This window comes from Pyrgilauda ruficollis, unplaced genomic scaffold (assembly GCF_017590135.1).
Source record: "Pyrgilauda ruficollis isolate IOZ18807 unplaced genomic scaffold, ASM1759013v1 scaffold18, whole genome shotgun sequence".
Lineage (NCBI taxonomy): Eukaryota > Metazoa > Chordata > Aves > Passeriformes > Passeridae > Pyrgilauda > Pyrgilauda ruficollis.
The window spans coordinates 3,313,282-3,338,174 of NW_024516984.1; the positions used below are offsets into that span (position 1 = coordinate 3,313,282).

Genomic DNA, 24,893 nt, shown 5'->3' on the forward strand with positions numbered 1-24,893 from the left:
GCATTTAATATAATTCACATGAAGAAGGTGTTAAATTTTAGTATTTTTTAAACGTGTTTTTGCAGTTCAGCAAATATATGCCAATAAAATGCCAATAAAACTAATTTTAAAATGTTTTTATATTATTGTGCACTTAGGACAAACCTGATCTACATAAAAGGATGACAGGTTTTAGATGTACTTTATTCAAATACATCTAAATTTCAGTAATAATTTTAGAGAAATTAGAGTATTTAATACTAAATAATATTTTTATCTGTGCAAAGCCTAAGTAACTTTCATTTTATTTGAGTTTACTAGATCCAGTATCTGAAACTGAACAAGAACACAGAAAGCAGTAAAATTCACATTACCTTTTGTATACCCTTATAGCTCAGTTTACATTAATATAACTCTACAAAGTTATAAAAAGGACATCACAGATTGAAAAGGGAAACCAAACAAAACAAAACCAAATTAAAAAAAAAAAAAAGCCTGCAAGACACCAGACCAAGAAGAGAATGGGTAATATTTTCTCTTTTATTATTTTTTCTTTGATGATTACCTAACATCCTCGTGGTAATAACCCAAGGTACTATGTAAACAAATTTCAATGCTGCTCAAATTAATTAAAATACTCTGTTCAGCTCCTGCAGTAAGTCAGAACAGTGGCACCAATTCCTTTCAACAATAAATCACATTCATCTCATTGTACATGACTCTTGTGCAAGTAGTAAAGGCTTTATTCATGACCTTGGCTACATCAGTAGAGAGGGATATATCAGCTATTTATGTATTTAAAAAAATTAAACTGACAGAAGAACAGATTCTGTCGTCTCAAATACCAGCAGCATCTTTCTACATATTTAGGATACGTTTGGCCTAAGCCTTTAACACCTTTTAGAACAGCCATGCAGTAAAACAAACTTGGAGATGTTTCTTTAGAGAACACTGAGCAGTTTAAACATTTTTCTGAATGATAAAGCCAAGATAAAGCAAATCCAGGCCCTTTTGAATGGCTGCAACTTTTCATACACTTAAAGCTCTATAAAACTAGAGCCAATTAGTATATATATTTATATTTTTATATATATATATTTTAAATAAGTCTCTTGTCTGCTTTCAAAATTTATGGAGGGGTTTTTCTGGTCTTTTGAAAGGGCAATAAATAAAAGTAGAAAAGGCTGAACTGTTTTGCATATATTTGTGGAAGAACGGAGAACAATTAAACTTTTAGAGTTCCAGAAAGATCACTGTACAAACAAAAAGCTTATATACAGTTAAGTGTGCAATTTTAGTTGGCTGGGCCTTTTATTATTCAAGATATCCTTTTTAACTAGAAGTCACTTCTACTCTTGTCCAAATCCCTCCGTTTCTTCAATGGCAAAGAGCAACTTCTCTTTTAGTTGTTCATAGCTTTTGTACGGTGGCAAATCCAAACGATTAAAACTGAGCAGAAAAAAAACAGAATTTTGTTAAGTTTACTTAAATCCTATGTAGAACTCTACAGAATTCAATTGTTATAGTAGAAGTTATAAATGTTCTGATCTAACTATTAGAAAAAAAAGAAATAACAATCAGCATAATCTCACTGCCTTGGCATTTCTACAAGGAAGAACAGTCAAAGTTCCAGAGGAATATTTTAAGAAACAAAAGACTATTACCAGATAAAAAAACAGAATGGTGAAAGACTAAAGACTGTCTAAGATACAGAAAACTATAATACTTCAAAAAAATATAATATAAAAACATGATTCTTACAATAATAATTGCTTATAATAGTAATACATAGAAAAGGAAATTTTCAGCATGAAGTTTAATATAATCCTAGTTTGATGCATCTCCAAATTTCAACAGCAGCATGAAAAAGCTGAACTTTTCTCCTTCCTACACATGCTTGCATCTAGGTGGGTGTTTTTTCCCTCTAAACTTTGCCCTAAAAGACTTCTACCAAAACATTCCATTCCATGTCTTCCTCAAAATTATCCTAGACAAGATATGTTAAACTCTTGCAAACATCACTCAAACAAAATTCAGAGGAGAAAATGTAAAATGGAGGATACCCTTAAGCAGTTTAAAAGTATGATGAATATTATTGTCACAGGTTGCCAAAGGAAAGTGTGTCCATTTTGCAGTCTGTATAAAAAACTGATCTGTGTACCTGATCTACCAGCTCAGTATGCACAGGAATGCCAAGCCAATAATGGCCCATCTGAAGCCTGGTGGAAAAAAGTATCAGCATTCTTGGCTAAGCATCCTTCTTCTGAAGGTTTGCTGTCATTTCTGTCATGCTACTTCTTCTCATTTTATCTTCATTCATTTTATCTTTTATAATGTTACTGCATAATAACTCTAACAACTACGTACCTACTAATAACATGATACGTTCAGTTATTTAATATTCTCTAAAAGAATTAGGAAAACACCTTTCAGTTCTACACAAGGATGTTCTTATAATTTTGATACATCTGACACTGACAAACTGTTCAGCACAGTTGCAAAATTTAAGAGGGCAACTAGGAAAGTTTTCAATACTGGCATGTCAGGGCAATCAAATGAAGCTGAAGATGGAGACAGAAAATTGATCCAAATTAGATTTCATTTGTTTTGGCCCATGCAAGCCTGGAAGAGATAAACCAGTAAAGGTACAGAAAGTTTACACATTACTCACCAAGTGTGACTTCTTGGTAACCAGGTTTCCTTACCAACTTTTTCAATGCAGAATTTCTGAGGACCATTACTTCCTAGAAAATAAGATTTTGAAAAGTGTAATCTGTTCCTTTTAAGTACCATACATGATATATACATGACATAAGACACAACTCAGACACAGCAGAGTTCATTACTTACATGACTTACATGAACATGCTTCTCACAGAAACAAGCTAATTTCCAAATAGTTTATAAATGTATTCATGGGATTTATCATATAAAAAGCCCTTTAGATCCAAGGCGATGAACATGAAGTTCCTCTTATCTGTACACTTGCAGCAAGGCTCATTTGCAAATGAAACAGTGACAATATAAGACAGTTCTGGTCACCTTTTACTTACCCATAAGTTCAGCAAATCCACCCAGTGGTAATCTGCAAGTGCCAGTGACAAACTGCAGAAGTCGCATGCGAACCTCGTTGTCTGTTTCTTTTACAAACTAGGCACAGAAATTCAAATTACTTAATAAAAAGCTTTAACACAGCTGGACAAAACCAAAAACCCCATGAAATGGTTGAAAAAGTATAATTCCATTTGAAAATACACCACCTTGTTTAGTACCTGTTCGCATTTCTTTACTTTAGCAAAATTGGGTGGAGAGAAAAGAACAGTGATTTCATATTATATGCACTGTCAGCCATTACAATGTGAAGGCTGGGAAAAGCAAATAAGAAGAATCCTCACCTATTGTATTCTACACTAAAATATTAATCATGTCAATGCTTTGTATAAAGACTACTGCAATTTATTAAACACAGCACTAGTCTAGCCACAGACTCTGGGTATTTCAAGACTAAGAAAAACTTGCATATAAATGTTGGTACTTAAACTTCTGGTTTAGATTCTTTCAGTACAAAGTATCTTAGAAAGATTTACCATCAGATCTTATTATATAAATAAGATAGGAAATAACCGCCAGAGAAAGCTTCCCAGAGAAACTTAGTCAAAAGCACCTCTAAAATGGTGGCTTTTCAAAAGATAGGAAGATCCTAGGTCTGACTTCTCTTTGGGAAAATTTGTACAGTAGTGCCAGAATAGTATTTGAGGGTTTTCCTTAGCCAACTGCATTAAAATGTGAGTGAAGATTAGTCAGTGCCAGACTGCAACAGTTAATATGACAAATAATCATAAGTACTAAGTGACATTTTTAGATCACCAAATCAGAATGGTTTGAGTTGAGAGGGACCTTAAAGATCATCTAGTTTCAACCCCTCTGCAACAGCAGGCACACTTTCCCCTAGACCAGGTTGCTCAGAGCTCCATGCAGCCTAGCCTTGAACACCTCCAGGGATGGGGCATCCACAGCTTCTCTGGACAATCTATTCCAGTGCCTCACCACCCTCACAGCAAAGAACTTCCTCCTAATATTTAACCTAAAGCTACCCTCTCTTTGAATCCACTTCCCCTTGTCCTGTCACTACCTGCTCTAGTAAAAAGTCACTCTCCATCTTTCTTGTAGGCTCCCTTCATGTACTGGAAAGTGAAGATGTACAGGTGTACTACATATAAGAACATTTAGAAGGTAGATCACTAAGAATAAAATAACCCTCACTGAATAATCAGTAAGGACATAATACAGAAGAAAATATTCACAAGCCAGCATCCAAATGTAATGTGTGAATCTGTCTGCCATTTCTCACCCTAAAGTATCCTCCCTAAAGACCAGTAATCCTCCTTTCCTTCTCTGAAAAGAAAAAAAGAAAGGAAGCTGTAAGAACTTTCATTTGGACAGCCTTCCACTACACATGCCATTTGTGCTACAGATCAGAACAAAACCTACAGAAGTCAGAAATGTAACTGGATTAACATACCTGCCAGAACCATATGATCTGCTTGCTATTTCTCGTGTAATGACGATAAACAGTGTTCCTCTGCCAGTCTGCTAAATCTACTTCTTGCATACCACAGAGCATAACCTAGAAAAAAGAACAATTTCTCAATTAAACAAAAAAAATTAGGAGTATTTTCTATTTTGTATGAGACATGGTAACAAAAATGAAAGTTTCTGCTCTGAAAAAAGGACTGGTACTTTTTTCATTTTGCTACACAATTAGATTTTCATTTATCCTAAGTTTACAGTTATCCAAAATTGTGTATAAGTGTTCTGAAAGACTGAATATCAGAGACTTGTGCACAGTGGTATCTTCCAACTAATAGCACAGTAATAGACGCTACTACCTTTTCCATAAGAGGAATTTTTATATTAAGGCATATATTAGCCTTTCCATTAAATCTTCACCTCATATTCCAAAACAACGATGATTAAATTGTTGCTACTACTAATAAAGGAAAAACACATTACAAAGTATAAGTCTGAAAATTATTCATTACAAGAAGCAATGAAAGCTGAAAGTTCTAAAGGCAAATCCTTCTATGAAACTCAACACTGAGTAAGACTGAGCAAAGTATTTTTTTAGAAAAAAATTCTCCCTACTTAACGTAAGAAGGTTTCAGAAAACTGCTCATTAAATACAGGGGAAGTTGTCAAGTCACACGGAAATAAATGAGCACAGCACTACAGAGCCTTTTGTCCCTACTCCAGATCACAACCCCAAGAGTGAACACAGGCCAGGCTGATTGTTAAGTAAACATGGAGCATGCAAGCAATCCCTGTTATCAGCCCTTGGGTTGCATACTGAGGATCTGGCAAAGTTCCATTTCATGCCTTGTTGGTTCCTCCAGGCTTTAAATATAAGAACCCCAGAACCTGTCTTAGACAGTGTATTTGATCCTAAGCGAACACTATGCACTACAATCAATTTCTGTGTCTGTTACACAGTAATTCGGCCCATCTACCACAGAGGGAAAAGTCTGTGACTCGTAGATCCATCAGTGATCTCATATACTTTCACAGAAACTTTCAAAAATACATTTTAATGATGAACACCAAAACCCTGATTCAAGAACACTGATTCAATTTTAATCATTATTTAATCCCACTGCTCTAAATAAATTCTCCATGTTCCAGAAGCTATCAAATACAGCATGCACAGACGAGAGATTCAAGCTGACCTATCCATTTAATCTCTCCATACATATCACCTTTGCAAAAGGTAAAAATGCTGAATAAAAAAACTCACCTCCAGTTCCTTTTCATCAAAATAATGCAGCCATTGTAGAGGAACTACTTCATTAAAACCATCAAGAAAAGCTTTGGTTTGTTCTCTAACTCCCCGAGAAAATCGCCACTCTGCCATTAGCCTGGGATAGAACAAAACCAAACAGGAATTAAACATCAATTAGCATTCAACATGAAAAAGTTCAAACACACAGGATTGTGTATGTGTTCCCATCATGTAAGAATCCCTCAAGTTTCACTTCTTACACTGTTCAATTCCATTAACTATAAGGAACCTACTATACTATATTATCACAAATCTTCACATTTAGATAATAGTGGTGTAGCAAGATGTAACTTAGATTACCATTCCAGTTAAAAAGAAGTATTATTATTAACCTTAATTTATCTATATACTATAGAAACTGTTTCTCTGAGAAACTGAAGACCACTAATTTAAGTGGAAACTTTATGTGCAGCACTGGACATACACTGCATCACAGAAAAGGGTGTGTGTACATCTGCTTTTGAGATCACTGAATAGACAGATCAGAAACAGAGGTTCAGAAAAAGAAGGGCAGTGATAAAATCAGGAAATAAACAGAAAAGAGTAGTAGAAAGAGTTTAAAAAAACAGTTGAAATCACAGCACGTTACACACCATTCTGAATTTCAGTTTCCACATTTATAGCAAAGTTCTAAACAATTTTAGGATCTTCTGTCAAATAGACAACTTCCCTCTACATGGATTTGTTACCTGAAGTTACTGAAAACAAGCTTGCTCATTTCAGTTTCACCTGTTCTCTCACTGTACATATAAGAGCATTACATCATCATCATCATTACATCATCGTCATCTTCTCTCCACATAGTCTCCTTTTGTACCAAGCAGTTGTGTATCAAGACAGCAACATGTACACCAAGGTACCATTTCAATAACAGTCACAATTACATAGTAACATGGGAAGCAAAAGTAAAATAACAAAACAAAACCAAACCAATAGAAATCAACATGTCAAAAAAGGCTAGAGCAACAGGAGAAACATGGAATACTTTTTTCAGCATCTACACCTTCCTACCCAATATATTCTTCTTTGTTCTCCTCAGTTACCAAGATATTTGAACCTCCTGATTTCAGTTCATGTGAGGTTACTTTCCCTAAGAGCTCCATATCCACACAGAAGTACATTTCCAAGTTACACTCCTCAATGTTATTATCCCTGGATGAAAAGAAAAAAAAAAATATTGCAATGAATTCTTGGTGAACAAAAACTCCATAATGTATCAAACACACATACAAAAAAATAAACTACAAACCTTATCCAAATTAGGGAGTTGTAAAATTCAGTATCAATAGATTCTAGGTCTTTAATAGTAAGCTTTTTGCTCAGCATTCGTTTGTAGAAAGGCAGAGAAAAACCAGTGTCAATAAATTTCCCATGAAACAATGCCTGTTGAACAGAAAAATATGTTTAATTTTTATTGAACTACTGAATTATTAAAGTGTTTCTGGACTTGAAGTCTTTTTTTTCTTTCTCCTTCAAATAATGAAAAGCACTAAATAGCAGTGGCAGCTTTATAAAGCCATATTTATAAAGAACAAAACATTAAATTAAATGGGAAGCAAAAGAAATGGACAAAATTTATCCAAGCATATGCTATTACAATTTAATAATCCTTTGATTAAAAATAAAACTTCTCATAAAAGGACTTCATCCCTTCTTCCCTCAGTTATGTGAATAGGCATAATTGCAAAGTATTACTTTATCCTACTTGATCAGAATATTAGATCCTACTTGAGTATTACTGCCATTTTTTACTACATACATACATCCAGCAACATCATCATTTACAGAATGCTACTGCAGCTTGTAAGAAAGAGCTTTGGGAACCACTTTTTTTTTTTATAGGTGAGTAACAGAACTGAGGAATTAAGTTCTCCACAAAACCGAAAAAAATACCCAAATCCAAAACATGGTCACACTTGTCTCACCACACAAGCATATAGGGTGTAAGCTGAATAGTAATAGCACTGAAGCACAGCATTACACACATACACACACACACAGAGTGTTAACCCCTACACTGACTCAGTGCATCTGAGATATCACAGAACACAACCATAACCATGAAAACCCTTTCTTCCCCTCAACTTTATCAAGTACACATTCTCCACTAAAATAGCTCTTTTAAAAAAACCATCCTAAACATAGGCCATGCATTCATTGTTTCTCTTCCTTCTCAGCTGAAATTCTGTGAGCAGAAATGCCAATTAACAACCCATTTCCTCTAGGCTCCATCTTTTTTCCCCACCTAATTTCCCCCTTTTACGTTTAATCTATTATGCATTTTCTTCTGCTTAAGGAGACCTTGAAGTGGTTCTCTTAAAGGCCTGTATTTATTTTTTTTGTTTATTTATATATCTATTTACTTTTAAACTAGTTTATTCTTCTCATGGGAGGGTGACCTGGTAGAAATTCCATGTCAAGTACAGCATCTGGGTATATGATTTCCCGCTTTTGCTAAATTAAGCTCTTAAAATCACATTATTTGATGCGTATGATAATCTTACAGCAAGACATAAAAGTTGCCTCAGCCAACTTAATTTATTATGAAGCAATATGTGTATTCTTTATGTTTAATCCTGTTTCAGTTGAAAACAACTGTGGCTACTTCAGTACTTAAAATGAAAAATCTCACTACTATTTTAGAACTGTGAGAAGAACAGAAACTGCCACTTAATTTCCCAGTTGCATTATTACCTGAGCTATCTTAAGCCACTAGAGGGTATCCCAGGAAGCACTGCAGAAAGCTCCATCCAGTATAAACCATGAATACTCAAACCTTGCAACAGACCACATCAGGCAGCATTACACAGGTCTCTCTCTTGCCCCGCTTAGAGAATTTAAAATATAAACACATAAATACTTCAGGAAATAAAAGTTTGTCTTTTAATTACATTAATTACTTTAATTAAGTTCTCTGTTATGATCTGTACTGTTATGAAATAGCTTTCCTAAAGTTAACATTTCTTACAGGCAAGATCAAAAATCACCAGCAAAGAAACACTGGCTCTAGCACCTAACTGGCTTTATCACACCTGGCTGCTAAGCGGCCCTGTAACTTGCTGAGGACTCTAAAATAAAGAAAAAAGGTGGCAGCCTATTGAAAGGTAAACCCAATGAGGTAAATTTTCATCACAACACAAAAATTGTGAACTCAGCCATAAAACGCTTGAAATCAGAGATGTTATTGTCATAGCTGAATACATTTCTTAAGAAACATCTATAAGAAAAGCAGAACTAAGAAACCACCCAAACCTAATTTATTTTAACTCTGAAAGTATTTTTCCATTTACATTATGCTTGGCTTGTGTTTATTCTAATTTTGTACAAAAAGCCTGAACAACACAAGGCAACAGTCCCTTCAGTATGAAAATGCACTTGTATCTACTCTTTTTGGTTTCAATATTCACCAGGTTGAGGGATGTTGCTGAGGACTACCTGTAGACATGATGATTATGTGGAAAGATGACTGCATCACTACATGGAGGGAAAGAAATGTGACAGAACAGGAGTCACTATAGAAGACCGACTCAGTGATACCGAAGAAATGATACAACATGCCTGATCAGCTTGTAGTTTAAGAGAAATCAGATGGCAGAGAATCAGCTCCCTGACAGCTTCTGGTCTCCTCGGTATCTGACTTTTATATACCTTTAAATTAAGGCCGAGTGTACTCTGCAAAACATTCTAACTCATTTTTTCATATATCCTCAGGTATACCAGGTCCAACTGAGGAGCCTTTTTCACAAAATATTTAGTCACATTTTTCAGAGCATCAGTATTCAGACACTCAGACAACAGTTTGCATGAAGTACACACATCCGATTGATGAAAATAAAATATTATATCGAACATCATATTTAACTTTGATAACTCTCCCAGGAAACATGAGTGTGCAAGAGACTTAACTCTCAGGGAATTGGCTCAATAAACTTATATGCCTTAATCTTCCATTTCTACGAGATTAATATAACCTTTAATAACTGTACAAACAAATACTGTTCAGGAGTAAATGCATAGCTACAGCAAATATAAAACCTTAAAAATCTAACCTACCATGGCAATAAAGCGCCCAATGAAACAGAAATATGAAAGATGGTCAGGATTGATTGTTGATGCTGGATTTATCTGCAGGCAATAGTTGCTCTTGCCAGCATATTCAAATAGGCAGTACATAGGGTTCAGTACTTCATGGGAAAGCAAGAAAAACCATTCTCTAAGGAAAAAAACACATGTATACACATAAAAACCATCAAATACAGATGTTTATCACCATTCCCCTTAGGTAACCAGCAAAATGGTCAAAATATACGCAAACGTTGAAAAATAATATAAACAGTGTTGTATTAGAATCACAGAATAATATATGGTATTATATATTTCTTAAATATAGAAAATTAATTATCAGAACAAATAATGTTAGAAAATCATGGTTTCCAAAGTTTAGAAATTATAGTTAAGATTTTCATCTTGAACACACCCTCACAGCACAGGTTTTAGCTGCCTATCAGTAATATTTTTTCTTAACCAGTCCTTGCCTCAACATGTACACAGCATTTACCCTGCTCATCCCTACTTTACTGTCTACAACTCACATCTTTACTCAAAAAAAATCACAGATTATTCCATGCTTATTATAAACAATTTAGATAAAACAAAACAAAACAAACAAATTGAAACCTCAGCACACCTTATTTGATTTTCCAGTCTCACAGCAAAACACATACTGAGTTACTGTAGTTTAACAAAATACCATGCATTGGTTAAGCCTACATGACACAACAGTGTAAAAGTATCTTTCTGCTGAGGTTAAATGAACGCATGTTTTTCACCACCTCAATTTTTTTCAACTCAGCTGATCTGAAATAATACTAGAATCTGGTATTCAGTGTTCAGACAGGTGATTTTGATAATATTTCTTTCTTTATAATATTTGCATATAGTATTTGCAGAGATCTCAGAAGAGTCATACATACTCAGGGGCTTTTGTATAAATGTTTGGTACTAAACAAGCAGGCCTAGGGATAAGCCATAAAAACAGCTGAAAGTCTGTCCCGTAATAACTGTAGGGACTTAATTCCATTCTGACTGCTTTTCAGCTGTCATAGTTAAGAGACATCTCCTCTATCCTTGCATTTACTCAAGATCAAGGAATAGAAATGAGGTTTGCTGGCATGTTTCTCCTAACAGTGCCATAAAACTCAAGTCATGGATCATGAGTCACTATGATACACTTCCAACCCAAAGGCCAAGTAGAAAGAGTAAACAGAGAAAGGCAGCCAGGATCCAACAACCCTAAGAGGGCTCCGTGTATCTTCCAGTAAGCACGAAAATGTTGTACAGCATTCTAGGCAAGTTTCATACTGAGACAATTCCATTAACTACACAGAAGCATCAAATTTAATAGGCATTTAAATTAGAACAAGTCAGATAACAAGGGAGGAATAAACTAAATCAGACAGTAACAAGAAGTTGCAGAAGCAATGAATTTTTCATATCAACAGCTAAAAATTTGCCACAGGACATAATGTCAGATTGGTCCTGCTATGTGCAAGGTAAAAATCTGACAGGAACACTGAGTTTAGTCTGCTGAGAGACAGCTGATCTATATTTGTATTAATGCTGTATTTCATGAGTCAGTACATGAACATTTATTTAGTGTCACTTAAGAACTCTCAGCTCAAGTTACAATGAGATCCTGGCTGGTTCTCACTTTCACACAAAAAATCTTGGGCAAGACTTAAATAACTACGAAACTACATTGCTTATATAGTTTTTATTTATTCATTTATTTATTTATTCTCTACTTTCTTTGATTAACACACTTCAGGTGAATTATTCTAACATCTTCTCTATGGAAAGATCTATGAACTGTTCTGGTTCCCATCCTAAACCCATGGCCCTCACAACAGGGACCCCAACCAAACAAAGCCCATGCAAAGCAAAAATTGAATTCCTCCCTGAAATCACTCCCTAAAAATCTATGTGATACTGAGTAATCAGAAGTGAAACACCACGTACCCAAAAGAAGTTTAACCTTTACAGGCAAGCTTCCTTGCTTATAAATACTACACATTTTCACTGAATTTAGTTTTAATGCAGCAAGCTACATAAAACCAGAACAAAACCAAACCAGAACATCTTTACATATAAAAAATAAAAACCAACAAAACAACCTAACAAGAAAAGTTCTATCACCTATGACCTTTCCCAATTCCCTGGATGTACACTAATACTGAATTTTTTTTCCTAGCAATAACATTTAATTGAAGTAACTGGCAGCAGTAATCAGTGGTTGTACTCTCTGTGGTCAAGAAATGAAATCTTGTCTATTGTTTTCCTGTTATCAGATTTTTCCCCTCTGAGTTCCACTTCAGATTCTAGAAAAACCCATAATCCAGCTGTTTCACATTCCACTGGAGCCAACATAATCTGTCAGTTGTTCCTTCATGCCTGCACTACTCTCCTTTCGTTTATTTCCTTTCTGTTCTTATTAGCCCCAATCTGGTGTTCACTTGCCATTTTTCCAAATAAGCAGAACACTTTATTTTCCCACAGTTCCCACTTCTAGAAAAATTGGACTTTCTGATAGAAAGTTTATGAAATAACTCAGAGCAAATAAACTCATTCCAATTTAAATATCACTCTTTGTCAAAGAACTGAAAAACTGAGACCATAGTTTTACCAACGTGAAGTTATAACCTGTGACAATAGCCAGTGCTGCCAGTTCCACCTCCTTAATACATTTAGGGGGACTAAAAAGGTACCTAGGGTCAGATTGCAAGAGAAATCAAGGCTAGAGTGCTATTAAAAAAATAAAAACTACTTAAGAAAATTTATTTTACCTTGCCAAGCCACCATAATCCAATCCTTCTTCTCCTCTAAATATAACATATAATCTTCTCCTCAAATCATAGGGTTTTAGTGCCATAATCTATTAATAAATAAATTAATGTTATAAATTATGCACTGTTACGACATCACTCATTCAGATTTAATTGATGTTGATACAGAAATTGTATATATGTCAAATGTTACACAAATCTGAAAAGCAAGTAGACCATCTCATGGAACAAGCAATCAATGAACTACACACAAAAATACCAACTTGGACTTAAAATCCTCAAGCAGCAGACTACTAGCAAGTGGAAGGAATATCTGGAAAGTAATGCTGTATGGGTACCCTGTTCTTACATTCTTCCTAAGGTAGTCATTATTTAAGGAAAACAGGCAAAAAGGCACTTCATCTGATATATATGGTTTTTGGTTTTAGGGAAATCACTTAAAATAAGTAATTTAATTCAGACTAAGTTCAATATACTTTCATTTATAATATACTTTTTTCTTACAGAGAATCCCTGCCTAGAGGTCTTGTGGTGACAGCAGCAAGAATTTTCATCATTCATTTGCTGCAGACTGTAAGAGCTCAAGGACTGTAAGCTTCAATTACACAGATTTAATCTTTGAAGGACAAAGCAGTTTTAACTGGAGAAAACAATGTATTGTAAGGTATCTAAACACACACAGGAATCAGAAAAGCAAATCCAATGTGGCTGATGCCACAGTAGGCTAAGCTATGGAACTCTACCACAGGAGGCTGAAGATGCAAAAAGTTCACAAGGGGAGCACAGACAAGCTCACAGAAGAGAAATTCCTTGAAGATTATTAAAATACTCAGAAACCACTTCAAGCTCAAGAAGCAATTCAATTGTATACAGCTGGAAAATGAAAGATCATATGGTAAAAGTATTATATACAATACTTCTTTTCTTACACTCTTCCCTAAGAAACCCCCACTAGCTAATACCAGAGGAAGATTACTGTGCCCGAAGGACCATTAGTCTGAACTAGTTAGGGCCATTTTTGTTCTTCTGCTTTGTCTTGACAAACAAACAAAATAATTTTTGCAGGCTTACTTGCTGGAAGGAATCCTCAAACAAAGTCTGTCTGGATACATTGATTTTCACATGACTTGGCAGTGCATTGGACTGTAATCATAAGGCAGTAACATTAAAAGGTAGCACATACATTTGTAAAAACTCATATAGTTTCAATAAATAAATAAATCAGTACCTGACACAAGTAACGGAAATGAGCAAGTTTCCACCTAAAGCTACGCTCATAAGCAATCTGTGGCCCTTTATTTCTGTAAGGAAACATATTTGAGATACATTAAGCATGCAGACATCAATTCAATGCTAAACAACAGCATGAAGATTTCAAAAATACACAAAAATTGTTATTGTAAGATATGATCAAATGCAGCTGGTGGTTTGGAATGCCAGTCTTCCTTTCCACCATCCCTTGCCCTTCTTTTTTTTTTTTTTTTTTTTTTTGCAACTCAGTTTACCAAATTTGAAAGATAAAGATCAAGATGGTATCGAATCCCTATGAAATGTGTAAAAACTACAAGTAACATAAAGGAGAGACATCTAATTTACCATCTTCCTTGACAGAGACTGCTAAGTCAGTCTTTATAAATTCAGCTGCTTCTGGAACTATGAAGGACATTCTAATGCAATATTCTACAGGCTTGTTGAATGATAAGTCATCACTATGTTGACAGAAGTAAACCCCACCCCATACAAAAGTCATTAAGAAAGCCACTCTAATCAAAATATTTAAAAGAAGATTTGCATGTAAACTTTTTCAGAAGTATTTAGAACTACTTGGTTTAGACATTACTGTTGGTAGAGTGTTTATCATTATAAGCAATATTCTTAATGACCATTTGCTGTTTCTTTAAAAATGCAACTATTAGTTACGTTAGTTCATTATTCAAGTTAACCTCATTGCCCCTCCCTATTTATAAAATTTTTACAATTGTGGTATTTCAAAAGCATATAAAAACTACTGAACATCAGAGCAGTACAGCAAAATTTGTCATACATAAAGTCACAAAATTTTAAAATATATTAAATTTATAATATAAAAACTTGTTCATATTTTAGTGTGCAATTCCAGTTAAAAGTGTAGATCATTTTATAGTATGAGAAGACTTCACTATTTAATTATACAAAGTTAAAACATTAAAAATATATTTAATTTCTCACTTACACAGAAGATTTCCCAGTACGAGGATCATTGAAGGTGGTGGTTCTCGTATTGTGATCAACAAAGTATCTGACACCTTCCCGGGTATATCTGATTTCCCAGCCCTCTGGAAGAGGGTCCTCATTTTGTAAACTGCAAAAGAAATTGCAAGCAGTGCTTTTCCCCCTGTATCATGATATAAAAGAATTAAGCAAGATCTTTTGTATCTACATCGTCATTATACACACCTACCCTTGAGTTCGAGGGTCCTCCCACTGTGTTGTCTTTGTGTTATGATTTACAAAATACACCCTATCATTTGAATCCACTCTTCTTTCTAAGGGAAAAAAAGAAAAAAATCCACTATACAACAACTGCATTCCAAATTTCTGTAACTGGCACTTCCTGAAATCCACAGCTAATTAACTTACCCCAGCCTGGTGGTAAAGGCCCAAGTGGATCATTTTCTGCTGACAACATCGAAGCCTATTTAAAAACAAGAGGACTTCTCAGTTAGGCCAAATATTATTCATATTATTTTCTCAGTGTGTTCTAAGATTACCACTAGTCCTGAAGACTATTCATTCTGCAAAAAAAACCCATCATGCCATTTTTAATCTGGTTTTGCAAAGAAACTTAGATTATATAATAATAAGATAGGCTTTCCACACTTGTTTTCAATGCAATGTACCCTCCCTTTCCCTTCCTACAGCAAACTTGAGTGCTCATACAAAGAGGTGCAGTTCATGCAAGTTTTGAGGAAGCATGGATCAGCAGATAAGCACTATGTTCTTGCTTAGGAACACGTTTTACCATAATAAACATTTCCAAGCACAGTCACTACTGCCAACATAGGGGGTTTTACTTCCTCAGTACACAATAACTTCCCTGGATGTTTGGCTATTTTCAAACACTGTCATTTTTTTAAAATGCAGCTGCATTCTTTTGTGGATGGATAAAATTATTTCGACATACAGTAAGGTTAGAAGGGGAAAAAAAACCAGATTACATTACTATGTAAACACATGCTAAGCTCATAATATACACTAATCTTGCAGAAGTCCCCAAGTACCTATCAAAAATACAAAGCATGGAAAAAATAAAAATAAAAGGCAGAAATCCCACAGACTATAGGATCCATGCTCTGATTTATAATTAGAAGCATCCACCCCTAAAAATTTGTGGACGCTAACTTTTAGTGTGTGTGGGTGAAGAATGGAATTTTGATACCAAGCTGTGTTTTCCAAAGAGTGTCTTAGGAACTAATACTGCTTTATATAGCATTTGCAATACAAAAATATCAAATAAGAGTTTACAGGAGCAAGTTCAGGCAAAACAAATCTATGATATTTTTTCTCTGAAGGAGAAATAGATGAAGGATTAGAAGGAAATGCATTAGTTACACTCAAAATCAAGCTGTGTAGTTGCTCCAGCCACCGGCTACTACACATGAACAGAGAATTTACCATTATTTCAACAGCAAATGCAGTTAGTCTTTTCTGCTTTAGGAGACCACACAATCACAATAATCCTCTAACCAAAGACTTCTCTGTGGTGACTGTAAAAGAATAGTGCATGAAAGGAAAAAGCTGCCTGCCAAAGAACTGAATGGTGGCACAGTTCAGATATTTCCAACCTTCTTAATGAGTCTGAGGATTTGTGTGTGGCTCCTGGCCACACAGAGCTGTATATTTAACAGAACACACTGAAAGACAAGGCAGATTCACTTCCAAAACGACTACGATAAATTAATCCAGGTAGAAATTAAAGTAATTCAAATAACCATATCCCACGGACTTTTCTTTCTTTACATAGTTTAGCTATGACCACTCAATGTAATTGAAACATTCTCTAACTGAAAGTATTCATCTACTTTTTTCCAAAAAATAAAAAACAGTCTCACTTAAACTGCTATATAGGCAGAGTCCTGGTATGTCACCAAAGCATGAAAAGGTAGCTATAGTTTGACCTTAACTATTCTAGAAGAAAAGTATACAGAAGCACACTAAAGTAAAAAAGAAAAACACCACTCTTTCTTCAATAAGATGTCAATTTTCCCCCTCAATAAACTGTGAGTTGTACCCTGCAACAGATATAATAGTTAGAAAGCAGAATTCTAAAGAGATGCAAGCAGTCAAGTTTTCTTTTTTCTTCCTTCTGGTATATTCTGTCTCACTAACAAATCCTCATCTATTGATTCTAAGGTCAGATGAGACATTTTAAGGGTCTGTGGTTTTCAGTAAGGGTTATCCTTTCAGGAAGGAAGGAAGTAGCATAATTTAATTTTAAAAATATATTCTTCACTGAAAGATAAATCTAGCCCAAAAAAAAAAATCTTGGCCTCGGAAAAGTGAGAGTTCTCTCAGATGTATTATGCAACTGATCAAAGTAGTACACAAGTACACAAAGTTGGCCAAGCAAGAGTTTTTGGCTCAATGCGCCACTGTGATTCTTGAATTTGGATTAGAAGTTACCAGTGTATTTAAATACCTGAAGGAGGGTGCAAAAAGGATGGAGCCAGGCTTTTCCCACTGGTTCACAGTGGCAAGACCAGAGGCAATGGCACACACTGAAACACAGGGGCTTCCCTCTAAACATCAGGAAACACTTTTTACTGGGAGGGTGACCAAGCACTGGCACAGGTTTCCAAGAGGACTTGTGGAGTCTCCATCCTTGGAGATGTTTACAAGAAATCAGTCCCGGATGGCTGGCCTTTCCTGAGGAGGGACATTGGACCAAATAACCTTAAGAGGTTCCTTCTATCCTTGACCATTCTACTTTTCTCTAATTGCATAAAACAAATTGAATTTGATGCACAGCCCTGGGAGTTCAGAAAATTAGTGGTGATGCATGTTTCTGCTATTGCTAGTGACAAGATATAATGTCTAATTCCATAATGAGAGGTTGAGAATTTTTAAATGTAGTACTGCAGCATCCTTTACTTCAGAAGGGTGTGTGAATAAAGCCCATAAAATTTCAACTTAGGTCTGCAGGTGCAGAGAGTCCTATTCCAATGAAGCTGTTTTAGACTTGTACTTCAAAGGTTTAGTCTTTAAAACATTCCAGCTTTTCTGCATATCACTTATGAAGTTTCTGGGATCAGATCATTTTTTTAAGAAGTCAAGCACAATTCTTAAAGTGTTTATAGTGACAGTGATACACAAGCACCACCATCCTTAACTCTGAAGAAACAACTACTCTACTTATCCAGTCACACATGGGAAAATCTGACTCAAGAAACGTTCTCTATGAAGCTGATCATATTTTCTTCAGGCAGAAGTTAGCAACCATGTGAGAGAAATGGAAAACCACGTAGGAAATTCCAGAGCTGAACCAGATGTATAACCTTCAAAGTAAAAGAATTGCTACTTGTATTAGTGAAGAAATTCTAGTCACCTAAACAGTTTTTAAGGTTATTTAATGCTCAAAATTACCACTAACAGCATTTACATTCCTTTTCAGTTTAAGGGACAGTTTTAGTTGTACCTCTTACTGCTAGCATTAAAGATGTTATGTAAAATGCAGTATACAAAGCTGATGTCAGGAAAAAAAACCAGAAGGGAGTACTTTCTGCCTGGAAATACTTTCTGACTTTCATCCAATAAAAGGATGATTTTTAACTTTTTTCAAAATAATCAGAATCTAAATTACTGATGCTAAATGTCTTTTAACACATATGGTTGAACAGTTACAAAATCCCTTTCTTTAAAGTTCAATAACAAAAAGTATACCTATACCTCTGTACTGATTTCAAATGTTGTATACTGTACCGAATAGAGGTATCGTTGGTTGAATTGTTGCATAGCTCCCTGCAGCTGATTCCTTTGCGATTGCCATTGCTCAAAGTTCCTCACTGACTCCATTGTTGGTCGCTGCCACGTTGTCGTTCTGGTGTTGTGGTCCACATAGTAAACTCTCCCACGATCGTCAACTCTCCTTTCCCAGCTTTCAAGAAACACAGATGTTAACAGTTCATTCTTTCGGCAGTGTTACTAACCAATTTTCTCTTTATGCCAAATTCCTAGGTGGTACTTAAATGAACTACTGGAGTCACAGGCATGATTTCAATTTCTAAAGGACACAAAAGTGCCTCAACTTAATTGGTACATGAACAACCACAATGAGCATACACAGACTTCAAGCAATTGCCTGCTGAGCTTTCTGTCACCTCATTCTTAACTTTACAAACACCTGTGACTGCAAGAAATGTTGGCAGACTTCACAGAGAACACTTTGCTGGGAAATCTGAGGTTTGGAACCAGTGCACTACACTTAGTGCTGCCACCTAAATGAAGGTGATCAAATATGCATTATTCCATGCTTAAGTTTTAAAGGAAGAATAAATTATTTTAGTAGCTGTACTTGAAAAAGTGATCAAAACTAGTGACATATCCAGTATCAACATTCCTGTAACAATAGCTGTAATTAATATAACTAAATGAAAGCTAGAATCTCTTAATATATGATACAGTTTTGATGAGCTGCTGTTTGTTTCCAGTAACATATAAACAAACAAAAATATAGTAAGTTTATAATATTTAATTCAAAAAGTCTACATTACCCAGGAGGTAAGGGCTGTGGTCTTTCCCATGTTGTAGTTCGTGTGTTGTGATCAACATAATAGGTTCTGCCATGAGGATCCTTTCTCTGCTCCCACCTTCAAGACAAGAGACTTGCACATAAGTGAAGATGCAAATACTTCCTTGGCACTTCCCACTAAGACAAAAAAGTACCTTGGCATTGAATAAAAATACCATGGCCCAAAACCCATTCTTGAACATCAAAAACAAATCACACCAGAATACATATCAGTTACTTCCTATTTAAATGATATCACCATAAAGACTTTAAAGGATTTAGCACATAATGAGCATACACCAATATTCACAAGAATTTTTCTATTATATTTAAGTTCAGAACAAAGTCAATTAATTATATGCTCAGTGCTTGGATGCTAAAAAAACTCATTCCAACAGTGCTTAGAGAGATGCATTCTTTGCATTTCCAAGTTCATGTCTCTCAAAAAATGAGAGTGTTTACTCTCATTTTGAAGCTCTGTTCCCTATATCCAACAAACAGCATCTTTCAGGGTAAATCTGAAGTTTGTGCTATTAGCTCTTTTTTCCTGTGTTTCTATTTCCTGTCCTGGTGAATTCTGTATCTGATATCCCTGGGAATTATTTTGTTTTGCAAAACAATCCTACATTGAGTTGGAGCTAGGCCAACAGCTGAAGTTTCATAATGCTGAGAACTACCACAATGCAATAAAAGTATGTATAAATGTCGAGGAAACCAGGATAAACATTAGATGAAAAGGTGAAGTGCTTGTCCACAGTTGATATATATTTGTTTTTCTTACATAAACACTTAATTAGTTCCTAAAAATGTATGCAGAACACCTGGCCTGCTACTACTAAAGACTACTAAAGCAATTTCTAACAATCTAACAAAACTAAAATATTCCAGCTCTTCTTAGCACATACCTACATACACATCAAATCTTATTTTTAACTATAACATTATTGAACTCATTCTTACAGAGCAAGCACCTACAAGCATTTATAGTCTAGTCATTTTCACTTCTTTGTGCTTTGGTCCCTACTACTATGAAACAAAGGAATAATGAATTACAGCCAAAATACATTTGAAAATACCAAATGAAGAGTCTTCACATCTGTTACACCCAACAGTTTGTCTGTTAAGATCACAATTCCATCTCAGCAAATCAGTTATCAGTTGTTACTTTCTGGGACAAGACTAGCCAGTTATAGCAGCAGTACAAATCCCATTTTAGATCAAATAACCCCATCTCAGCCACCTGACCTGCATTTGACAATCCCTGCATAGATTTAAGTTTCTGTTTCTTTATATGCACATTTAGATGACACAAAACGATAGCATTAAAGCAAAACAACCTACCCAGGTGGCAAAGGTTCTGTACTGGCAGTGCCAGGCTGCTGTCTTACGGGTTCTGCAGACGCGCTTGGTGTGGAGGAGGATTCCCTCGGCTTTGCCGCATCTGCTGCTGTGCTGTTTCGAGCATTAGGCTGAGCAGACTCTGTTGCAGCTGCAGGTTCTAGTCCAGCAGACTCAACAGGTAAAGCAGAAGTGTGGCTTTCAGAACAACCAGTTGCTTCTGTTGCTGACTGAGGTTCTGCTGTATCATTAGTGCAATCTGCTGAAGACACAGGAGCTTCGACTGAACCCGTCGGAGCCTCGGAGACAGAGGAATTGCCAGCTTCAGGTGCAGAGGCAGATGACTCGCCATTAACTGAGAAATGGGAAATAACATCTGCGTATCAGAATCTGATGAGATTTACTTTTCAAATAACCAGCTTCCAGAGTAAAAGACTTGAAAGGAATGTGTTTTAAGTTGCACCTGTATGCCATAAGCAGCACTGTTGGCTAAGATGACAAAAAGTCACAACACACTTGCCTTCAGTTAAAACTTACAGTTTGAAAGCCATTCTCTGGACTTACCTGTTACATAGGGATATATTTATATACATATATAAATAAAGTTATTTATTAGTTTCTCCATGTCTTGGTCAACTCAATGTTGTACCTCAGTCTACATTAGCAAGAAGCACCCATCTGCTTTCTACAAAACTGTACAGCCTTTTTTTAAAACTCTGAACTTATACTGAAGTTCAAAAAAGAATCTTGATCAGTATGACATGAAAACAAGCATTAGAAGATTACGAGATTTGGAAAACTAAGAGGCATTTCCTACAGATAATTTATTTTCTTTTTCAGAGCTGAGGTACCAAACCCTACAATTAACTCTACACCTGTGCAACTTGGAAAAAAAATCCCCCTCCAAAAGAGGGGGAAAAAAGAAATAAAATAGATAAAAATTGAATCTAATAGATTAGATTAGAAAATAGAAATAAATAAAATAGATAAAAATAGAATAAAGACTATTATTGGCTAACACAACTTACATAGTTCAATGACTGAAGAATATTACTTTAGAATTACAAAGTAAATCAATTCTATCTTTTATAGAACAATAAAAATGCCATCAAACTGAAGCAAGCACAATCTCATAAAAGGTTTAAAGTAGGCATGGATTTAGCAGACAAAGGATGCTAAGAAGGCTTTATTAGTCCCAAGCCCACTTGGCAAACAAGACACCAATCATCTGCAGAGCTTAACCGAACAGTCTCTCAGCACATCAAGATCATGTCTAACTTAGACAAGTGACATCAGGTACAGCAGTCTGTAGGACACCCATTAAAAGTCAAGGCCTTATAAAAAGCAGTGCAACATCATTCAGCACTTTCATTTTCTGCACCACTAATCAACATCATACAGTGACAATTCTATTTATACTTAGTAGCTTGTACCTGTTTTAGAGCTGCAACAATTTTCTATGAACTAAGGATATGCAACACATGCTTCAAGCAATTTTCTTACCTTACAGTACATTATCACCTTACCCTGCTAAGGACTGAAATGAATTTAATTCTATACCCTTTACCTTATTGATACACATTTGCAAAATTTAACCCTACACTACTGCCTATAAAATATTGTTGCACTATTTTAAAGAGTTCACTTAATTCTGTCATCAGAATTTAAATTAGCAAGTCAGTTTCCCTAAAGAATTATCGCTGCACCATATGAATTTTCTTGATATGCATAAGCATAAGCATGATTTTACAGGCAAGACATTTTTAAGTTCTATAAAGGCACTACTTTTTGAACAAAACTTTTCCAGGGTAACACACACTGCTTCCAGATGGTACAAAATAAATTAACTACATTAAGACATAACAAGATTTTATATCGTTTCAGCATGACATTAAAACTATGAACAATTTGATCAAGTTTCCTCAAATTTCTGCTTATACTAGCAAAAACTTAATTTACACCAAAAAAACCCAACTGAAATTTCAACTTCCATTTTAAAAATTCAACTCATCCACACTAAAGTGTGAATAGAATTACATAAAAAAAAATGAAGCAAAATAATGAACAAATCATCTGCTCTATTAGTAAGTTCATCTCCAAAACAGATGTGTAAAACATTACATCAGATGATTACTTCACCAATTATGCCTAAAACAGCAATTCTGGCAACACCACATAAAATTACAATCCTGCTAAAGCACAACAGCAGGGAAAAAAGTATCATCAAAAAATGCCAGAGATCTGTTTTATGCCTTGCCTTGAAAATATCTTCATCCACTGGCAGAGTAGTTGATTACTCCTATATCAATGCCTCAGTGCAAGGTCAGTGATGATCTCATCAATATTACCACTTGAACAAATCAATTATTTTTCAATTACCCTATCCTAATAAAGATTTCAAATGGCTCTCTCTGCTGTTGAAGAAAAAGGGAGCAATGCCTTAATAATATATATGCCCTCTAGCCTTGAGCTGAAAAGAGAGGGGAATCAAATTAAAGTTCTCCAAAGAGAGAAAAGCTTCAGAGAAGACCTAATTTAATTATTACTTTTTAAAGTTCATAATTCTTTCTGTTATCTTCCAACCATACCAACATTTTCCAGTCTATTAGAGAGAGTTTGACAATCTCTGTTCTACCACTTAGTAACAACTTGCCTATTTCTATTTACGGTTTTCTTTTCTCTCTGCTATCACTGTAACCTCTCCCAAACAGCTCAGAAAAGACAAAGGGCTTACAAAGCAGAGTCATTATTAGATGCCAGAAGAACAAAAATAAAAAACCTTTTTTTCAAATCAAAAAACTAGTTTCACTGACCCAAAAGTGAACTGTAGTCAGAATCAACAGTTTTGTGTTTAAGAGGAAAACAAAATTCAGTATTTGCAACTACCTCTTTTTAAACGGAATTTTTGAAAAAAAACTGAGGGCACGGAAAGTCTGCAAGAGATCTCGACTCAGAGCACAGCAGTTCCCTGCCTAAATCAGATTTATGTAATGTCAGGAAAAATTTAACCATAGTTACTTAAATTAATTGTGAAAGAAAACTGATTTTTCCTCCAGACAAGCAGTAATATGGTTTCATCATCCAAGACAGAAAAATGGAACACACTTTGATCTTCCTTCATCATAGAAAAGAACTTATGATAAAGTGTGAAACTCAATATATTTAAGAATGGATCTATTGCAAAAAATTTTACAGAAGTGGACACACGAAGTTATAAATTCAAGCCACATCCTTTCAGTACTTTTGAATTCCAACAAAAATTTTATAGAAAAAGTAGCTCAACTTGAGATACAATAAGACAAAAAAGCCTCATGAACACGTTCCCGTAACTCTCCCATTCTTACCAGTGCTGTTGACAGGCTGAGCTTCGAGTGGTTTTGGTACTGGAGTATTTTTGGGTCTGGTTGCAACATGATCAGGAGATGTTGTGCTGTCTCCATTAACAGCTTCTACACAGGACGTATTCTGTATTACAGAGCTGGAAGGTACTTGATTGTCTATCCCATTAGAAATGTCACAAGCAGATCTTGGTAAAAATAAAAGATGATTTTAGGTTACTATAAGCAACATGTTAAACAGTTAGCAACTAAATTAAATGCTACACTGAACCATGCTACAGAAACAAATGCTGGTAAATTCACAACTGTTTATAGCATGGTGTTTGCAGCCTAGATAATTGTTTTGGTCTCACACTTGACTTCGACTGTTAAGAAAAAGGCAAGAATCGGTTTTGAGGATTTCAGATGCTTATAAGGGGTAAGAGTTTCCATTTTCACTTTCTCTTTTACTTTTAATGACACATTAGAATTGAATTGAACAGACTGATGCACCTGCTACATCTTCCAAAATGGCCTTAGGGACCATTCCAAAGTGCAGCTATGAGGAGGAAAGCTTTTTCTGTCATTAAGCAAGAGGAAGAATGGTTTTGTCAGTCATATCACTAAAAATACTCATAACATAAGAAAGCAACAAAATTCTCCCTCAGTAAAAGGAAAATAATATGAGCTTCTCCATGCATTGGCAAGATGAGCTCTCTGCTCATTGGCAGATGAGCTTCTTTATGCACGGGCATTGTGAGGACAAATACGCACAGGCAGCTCTGTGTTTACAAGGTCACGTGGAAATAAATGTA

At 35.2% G+C, this 24,893-nt stretch overlaps 1 protein-coding gene across 3 annotated transcripts in view; it reads right to left on the reverse strand.

The window, feature by feature from the left end:
* Positions 1-507: 507 nt before the first annotated feature.
* The window catches only part of WWP1 (WW domain containing E3 ubiquitin protein ligase 1), a 57,696-nt gene continuing 33,310 nt past the window's right edge, over positions 508-24,893 (reverse strand). For 2 of the 3 annotated variants that reach the window (XM_041464347.1, XM_041464346.1), the window contains exons 7-24: positions 24,106-24,287; positions 20,765-21,116; positions 19,407-19,502; positions 18,616-18,790; positions 15,277-15,331; positions 15,098-15,182; positions 14,870-14,998; positions 13,886-13,958; positions 13,729-13,800; positions 12,658-12,746; positions 9,869-10,028; positions 7,065-7,198; positions 6,827-6,967; positions 5,771-5,891; positions 4,502-4,606; positions 3,033-3,129; positions 2,651-2,723; positions 508-1,428 (exon numbers count right to left, since the gene is read on the reverse strand). In XM_041464347.1, the coding sequence (XP_041320281.1) occupies positions 1,329-1,428; positions 2,651-2,723; positions 3,033-3,129; positions 4,502-4,606; positions 5,771-5,891; positions 6,827-6,967; positions 7,065-7,198; positions 9,869-10,028; positions 12,658-12,746; positions 13,729-13,800; positions 13,886-13,958; positions 14,870-14,998; positions 15,098-15,182; positions 15,277-15,331; positions 18,616-18,790; positions 19,407-19,502; positions 20,765-21,116; positions 24,106-24,287 (2,239 nt within the window). In that variant the 3' untranslated portion in view covers positions 508-1,328. The remainder of the gene's footprint in view (positions 1,429-2,650; positions 2,724-3,032; positions 3,130-4,501; positions 4,607-5,770; positions 5,892-6,826; positions 6,968-7,064; positions 7,199-9,868; positions 10,029-12,657; positions 12,747-13,728; positions 13,801-13,885; positions 13,959-14,869; positions 14,999-15,097; positions 15,183-15,276; positions 15,332-18,615; positions 18,791-19,406; positions 19,503-20,764; positions 21,117-24,105; positions 24,288-24,893) is intronic. The other variant, XM_041464348.1, reaches the window with a different exon arrangement.